Source organism: Micromesistius poutassou (genome assembly GCF_964030765.1).
Source record: "Micromesistius poutassou genome assembly, chromosome: 14".
In the NCBI taxonomy this organism is placed as follows: Eukaryota; Metazoa; Chordata; class Actinopteri; order Gadiformes; family Gadidae; genus Micromesistius; species Micromesistius poutassou.
Genome location: NC_140284.1, coordinates 17955504 through 17962598, shown reverse-complemented (window position 1 = coordinate 17962598; position 7095 = coordinate 17955504). Strand labels below are relative to the sequence as shown.

At 47.6% G+C, this 7095-nt stretch overlaps 1 protein-coding gene across 1 annotated transcript in view; it reads left to right on the top strand.

Moving 5' to 3' along the window:
• The window catches only part of nck2a (NCK adaptor protein 2a), an 8669-nt gene extending 1797 nt beyond the window's left edge, over nucleotides 1-6872 (top strand). The window contains exons 2-3 of the mRNA XM_084478356.1: nucleotides 2352-3184; nucleotides 5107-6872. Of these exons, the coding sequence (XP_084334482.1) occupies nucleotides 2352-3184; nucleotides 5107-5301 (1028 nt within the window). The 3' untranslated portion in view covers nucleotides 5302-6872. The remainder of the gene's footprint in view (nucleotides 1-2351; nucleotides 3185-5106) is intronic.
• The last annotated feature ends 223 nt before the right edge of the window (nucleotides 6873-7095 follow it).

Sequence of the window (7095 nt, the reverse complement as noted above, 5' to 3'; positions counted from 1 at the left end):
CACACAGCCGCTCGAAGGTTGAGGAGAGTGAATGCGGGAGGAGAAACGAGAGGAGTGCCAGCAGGCCTGGGCCTTGAAGTGGAAATGAGTTGGAAGAAAGTGTGTGTGTGTGTGTGTTTGCACCATTGCTTCTTGTTCGTGTGTGGTGTGTGTGTGTGTCCCTGCTCCCACTCTCCCGTAGCTAATGAGTCCTAAAGGGTTGTTTTTTTTTGGGGGGCTGTTTTTTGTTCCCCCTTATTACCCATAAATAACCAACAATTATTATATCCTCAAACCCTCCAAGATGACCTTTTTACCTTACCTCCCTCCCCTCCAAACCTATCCTACCAATCCCCAGTTCCCACCACACACCTGCACAGCCAGAATCATGCTCCAAGCGTCTGCTGCTGGCCGCTAGCGTGACGCCATCAGGGCTAACTATATCTGACTAGGTGTGTGAGCTGCTCCTCCGTATCCCAGTCCCCCCCCCCCCCCCGCCCCCCCCCCACCGGGCTGCTATTGATGCTTCTGGTCTTCTCCTCCAGCACCAGAACCCTCTGCCAGGGGACTCCTTCACACCGCTCTGCTCTCTCTCTCCCCCCCCCCCCCCCCGCCCCTCATCTCCTGGCTGGCTCACAAGTTTGCTGCTACTCTGGGTGAACCCATCGCAACTTTCTTCCAAACAGTTTTCTAAGTTTGTTTTATTCCGACCTGACATTTCTGTGGCATTTTCCCGGCGTGTCCTCGGCAGTAAGTAAACTGGGCCGCTGGCTGTCGGGGAAAATGAGCCAATCTGGAAACGACCTGACATCAGCGCTCTCGCCTGCTAGCATATGTTGTATGCTAATGCGCGACCCAAAAGAAAAAAAAAAAAAAGGTCTGCGAACGTGGAAATTACCATCGGGGAACAATGGTGTCAGCACCGTGGTAGTAGCCAGGTTGTTCATCGCAGGCTTTTAATAACATGATGCGCCGCAAGTATGGGGGACCTTTCCGAGTGAATCATAGTTTTACAGCGGGGCCGATAACGTCTGATTTAAAAAAAAAAGGGTTGAGTGGGTGTTTTGACATTGTTCAAAAAATCGGTATCCTGTGCACTGCAGCATTGTAGCATACAAACAAAACAAATTTGGTAGAGGTACACCACAAAAGTGGAACGTTATCGTCGGACAAGAGGAGAGCTTTGTTGTAACATAATTAATAACATAATTAAATGGTCCATACAACTCAGAGAATCAAAGGAGAAGTGGATGCTTTTGATCGGGGAAGCTGTCTGTCAATATGGAGGCCGGCCGGCTGGCTGCTCCACTTTAACACTGCAGTCGACACTCCCCCCCCCCCCCCCCCCCCCCCACTGGCTCTGATCAGACCCTGCCTTCACAGGTAGAGAGGAGTGTGTAGATAGAATAACAAGTATATACTGAGCACCATTCTGCCTTCTTTTGACCTAAGATGTTAGGAATGCTGTGTGTGACTCTGTGTGTGTGTGTGTGTGTGTGACCGTTTGTGTGTGTGTGACTGTGTGTGTGTGTGTGTGGCTCTTTGTTGATACAAGCCTTACCAACTCTCAAAGTTTCAAGGTTCACCTGTGCGGTTGAGGCAGTCTGTTTTTTTTCCTCTCCCCCGGATTGCACAGCTAGGTCGGTCTATAGTGTGTATATACGCCTCAACACTTGAAATGTTATGCTTCAAGTGTGTCGACACTTCGACACTTCGAAGTGTGTCATTTCACTTCATCATATTGACCCAAACTGGAGAGGAAGTCCCACACTGGTCTTGTTCTCAGCCACTCTGGGAGTTGTCCAGGTATCTGGGAGTCGTCTCTGTAGAATTGTACGCGTGAAAAGGGTCTTGAGTCCGCCTGCCGGTTCACTGCTCGAACACGTAATGAAAAGAGTGACATTGGGTTGGATTAGAGATGGTCTCTTGATGACAGGGATGGGCAATGACTCAGTTTTATCGTTGATTGTCTTTGAATGATATTGTACCGTCATTAAATGGAGATGTCAGCTTTTCATCACAATGAGAAGATATGGTGAAATATGAGGTTTGAAACGTTATAGAGAAAGATAAACTAGTTTTAGTCTGATGTCATGCTTTATTTTAGTTAAATTTGATGACCCTTAGTTACTGATTCGGAGCATATTTATCAAAATCTTGTTAAATTCCCCATGATTATCGTGGTAATGCATTTTTCTGTACAGCCCCGCCCTACTCGATTGTGTTGAATCAAATTCCACATTTTCAGTTCATCCTAATCCCTTCCCAAACGGGGGAACAGGCGGGGGAAAGGGAAAACAATCCCTGGTCTAACAGTCAGTTTCCTGATCAGTGTGTTTACCCGACCCTCCTGCTTCCCTCTCCCGCCTCAGGCCTGAGCCGCACCAAGAGGAAGACGAGCACCCGCGACGCCTCGCCCACGACCGGCTCCGACTCGGAGCTCCCGACCAACGGCAGGAGCGGCCGGGATGGTGGTGGAGATGGAGGAGGAGGCGGAGGAGGAGGAGGAGGAGGAGGCGGAGGAGGAGGCAGTGGATCGGAGAGGGTCTACGACCTCCACGTCCCGGCCGTGGTGAAGTTCACCTACGCGGCGGAGCGGGAGGACGAGCTCAGCCTGCTCAAGGGCGCCCGGGTGGTGGTGATGGAGAAGTGCAGCGACGGCTGGTGGCGGGGCAGCTGCGCGGGCCGCGTCGGCTGGTTCCCCTCCAACTACGTGCAGGAGGATGAGGAGGAGGCCGGAGGAGGAGGAGGAGACCCCTCGACCAGACATTACGCCGACTCCCCGGAGCGGGGCCTCGCCAACGGGCGTGCCGGCGGGGCGCCCGTCCAGCGGGTGAAGACCCTGTACCCGTTCAACTCGGTGACGGAGGAGGAGCTGAACTTCGAGAAGGGCGAGGTGATGGAGGTGGTGGAGAAGCCCGCCGACGACCCCGAGTGGTGGCGCTGCAGGAACGCGCTCGGCCAGGTGGGCCTGGTGCCCCGGAACTATGTGGCCCCGCTGAACGAGGGGCCCGGCGCGGCCCCTTCCTCCTCGGGGCCCGGCACGCCGCAGAAGCGGGCGGAGCGGCCCCTGGGCCCGGTGCGCACGGGGAAGTTTGCCGGGAGGGACTGGTACTACGGCGACGTCACGCGCCACCAGGCGGAGGCCATCCTGAACGAGCGGGCCGAGGAGGGCGACTTCCTCATACGGGACAGCGAGTCGTCGGTGAGTAGGAAGGAAGGACGTCATTGGCTGAGATGTTGTCAAAGTCCGATTCAGATTCATAAAACTTTTGTCTGTCGCAACGGAAAAAATCTTCTTTGACGTGGCTCAACATGCACACAGCGCAATGTACTGATAAGCAGTCACTGACTAACAACACCGATTTCTGCGAGCACAGTAGTGCAGTATGTATAGATCTTAGAACAAGTATAATGATTACAAGGTAAAAGCTGTGGACGTGTAAAGTGACGTCAGGGTTAATATGTCCATTGGTTATTGTTCATTAAGTTGAAGAAACTGTTGCCAACGGTGCCCTCAGGCAATGGTCAGGAATATTGCATGTTGTGTAATATTCGTCCATATTGCATTTCTGATTTTTAGATGGAATAATATACTGCCACCTGCTGGTACTAATATTTTCAGATACAAATTAGTTTGTACTAACTAGTCTCTCTGGCAAAGGTTTGTGCGTTTAAACCTACTAACTCTACTAACCTACTAACTATCTTCAGACATTTTTCCACCTGGACCCTATTTTTCAAGGGGCTCTGTCAACGGGATCCTGGGGCCTGAATGCCTCTGGCCGCTAGTGGATAGACATGCAACCGATCAGGGCAATGAAACGTGTGACACATCAGCGGCCGCCATGCGGGGCGCTCCTCTGTACAGTCATCATATCCACCCGCCCCAGATTTCCCGGGCCAGGCCAGGGGGGCCATACTCATACGTCAGAGCAAATAAAACATAAGCCCGCTGATAAGTCTTGTTCCCAGGCTTTATTTTTCCATCTTTTTGGGTCTTAGTGACTAATGCAGAGAATTTTCTTTTTTTTAATTGGTCTGGTATCGAGCGAGCGTGCCTCAGCCATTGCAGTGGAATATATACGGGTTGCAAGGTAACCCTATGGGGCCGTAGTGCTCCGTCACCTAGAAAAGGCTTGTTTGTGCACTGACTGGCCCAGATTGTTCTGAGAGTCTGACAACATGATAGGTTCCCTAGAGAAACGCAGCTATTTTCCTTACCTCAGACAACAAGCGGATCCTGATCTGCTTGTTGTTGTGTCAAACCGGGTTTCGCTCAACGAGAAGTCTCGCTCTGCGTCTCTCCAGGGTAGGGTTGTTCCAGGAAATGTCTCTTTTATCATCCCCATCTCAAGCCTCCCTGCACAGAAATACTTGAGATGACACTGAGCTGCACTTTCTGCTGTCCAACACAATGATAACCCTCTCCCACTCTCACTCACGTTTCCACCGTTCTCGTCCTGCAACCGTTCACCGGGGGACATTTCAGAGTGAGGGACTCGGTTAGACTCCACTCAACAAACAGACCGGCTCAAGTGAAGGTTGAGAAAAAGGTTTTTGTGTCTCTTTAGGGCTCTGTTCCATGATGTTGCCATACACTTATTATAATAAGCCTTATTGTCTGAACCTGTCACCAAAAACAAGCACTTTCAGAGGACGAACGTTGACTGCTCTGTTGCCCCTAGGTCTTACCATTTCACAGACGCTATGGCAGAATCGCTTTCACTCAATACATGACCAATTGAAAAAAGAACAGCAGTGGTCACTTGGACCCAAAGTAATTGGAAAATAGGGTTCAGGTTGAAATATCTATTGAGTTATCCTCTAAGTGAAACCAAGAGTCAATCCGAATTACAGCCATAGAAGCAATAACCAGACCAGCAATGCACCTAATGTAATTCATAGGAATAAGAATAATCGTCATCATTATTATTATTATTGTTTGTTCCCACAGCTGCTATATCTGCACACCATCATCCGGGTCTAAAGGTGTGTGTGTGTGTGTGTGTGTGTGTGTGTGTGTGTGTGTGTGTGTGTGTGTGTGTGTGTGTGTGTGTGTGTGTGTGTGTGTGTGTGTGTGTGTGTGTGTGTGTGTGTGTGTGTGTGTGTGTGTGTCTCTTCCAGCCCAGTGACTTCTCGGTGTCTCTGAAGGCCAGGGAGAAGAACAAGCACTTCAAGGTGCTGCTGACGGACGGCGGCTACTGCATCGGCCAGCGCCGGTTCGGCTCCATGGACGAGCTGGTGGAGCACTACAAGAAAGCCCCCATCTTCACCAGCGACTACGGAGACAAGCTGTTCCTTGTCAAAGCACTGCCGTGACGCACACACGTGCACGCACACGTACACACGCACACGCCGACCACAACCTAACAAACACTGGAAATTGATTGTAAGGCTAAAAAAAAAACGAACGTACCACTTCTGTTTACCAATTCAACTTCTAAAGCGTCTTAAGGTCAGCTTTCTTTCCCGGAATCACTTTTTTCTTTTCTTTTTTGACCAACTCAGTTGAATGGTCTTCATGCTTATGGTCTTCTATTGCGTTCAGGGTCTCTATGCTGCATCCATTGCCTGTTGCGCTTTGTAACTGTTGCCCTCTGGTGGGGATGACGGGGATTATCACTTACTGTAGAACCACCCCAATGTTGTCACCGACCACATCAGCTGCTAGCGAAACGCCTGAGGCCTTGCTTTGAGATTTAAGTCAAGTCCAAGTGATGAGTCTTTATTTCTATTTACTTTTGAAACATGAATACTTGACCACATCACATCATTATGTTCCTTTATAAATGAATAGGAGGGCAGAATGAGATGCAGGTCAATAAATTACAAGACACCATGTTACCTTTCTAATATTGTTCAATTATCTTAAGCGTTTAGTTTTCGTTGATTTCTTTTGAGTACTTGTTTTTATTTTTCAAAAAGCCAGTTAAAAGTGCTCCTGATTTTCTTTAGATTTATTTTTTTCACACAACGACTACCCACCAGTGACCACAATCTCTAATTTTTTCCTTCCGTCCACATTCCTGCCTTCCTCCTCTTGTTGGGTTCTTGAAAACGGTTGACTTCCCATTCCCACACACCAGGGCTACAAACAACATCCATTCAAACACTCTTAGGAATCTTACGGACGGACAAGATCTGTGTTGTCACACACATCTAATGGCTGTATCTCTACAAAGATACTAAATCAAGAGATACTAAATCCAGAGAATATCTTTTTTTGACTAAACTCATGTTTAAAGAACGTAGTGTATTTTTTCAATGATAAGTCTATTAACCTGCATAACCCCCACATTGTCTTCCTGGAATGAATGCGGTTATGAAACATTACCTCTGATTTAAGTATTTATTAAAAATGGGAAGATAGTTCCGGCCATTGCTGGAGTCCGTCTGTTCCTGAGGGCGAACTAATGTTGAGGAATTACAGATAATGACTGCGACACTGACTAGCAAAGCCAAGGCTACATCAACTTCATTCATTTTCCATGTTTCATGTGCAAATCCTTTTCTATATTGATTCAACCAATCTGTCAAAATTAAGGATGTCACTAAATATACACGTTACAAAATTATGTGTGATTGACTACTTTTAAAAGAGTATTCCTCTGTATTGGTAGGAGGAAGTTAGTATTAACCAATCGTGTGGGTTCTCGGTGTTCAGTCTATTTGCACTAGTTCAGCCAACCAATGGGATTGTTGATTATGGAGTTGTTTTTGTTATTTTAGAAGATGCATATTTCTGATTATTGTTCAAGCATTTGTCATACACAAGTTGATTCTACTGTATTATGTATATAATATACAAATATTAGATGAGGTGTGAATAGATTTGATCCAGCAAGTGTGTTCTCCAACCAATGTGATGGACTTGATATGCTTCTTCTTTTTTTACTAAAAACAAATTTGCTACAAAACCATTGGCCCATTTTGTCCTTCTCAGTTGTCATCATTCACATTTATAGCATTTAACCGACAGTTGAATGTCTGGCTCTTATCTCATGCAACATGATTGTCACCATCATTTCAAGGCCTGCTCGCTGATTGGACGATAACTGCAGATGAGAAGTTCTTACTCAGACATTTCTTTTGTCTGTTCGTCCAATGATTGTT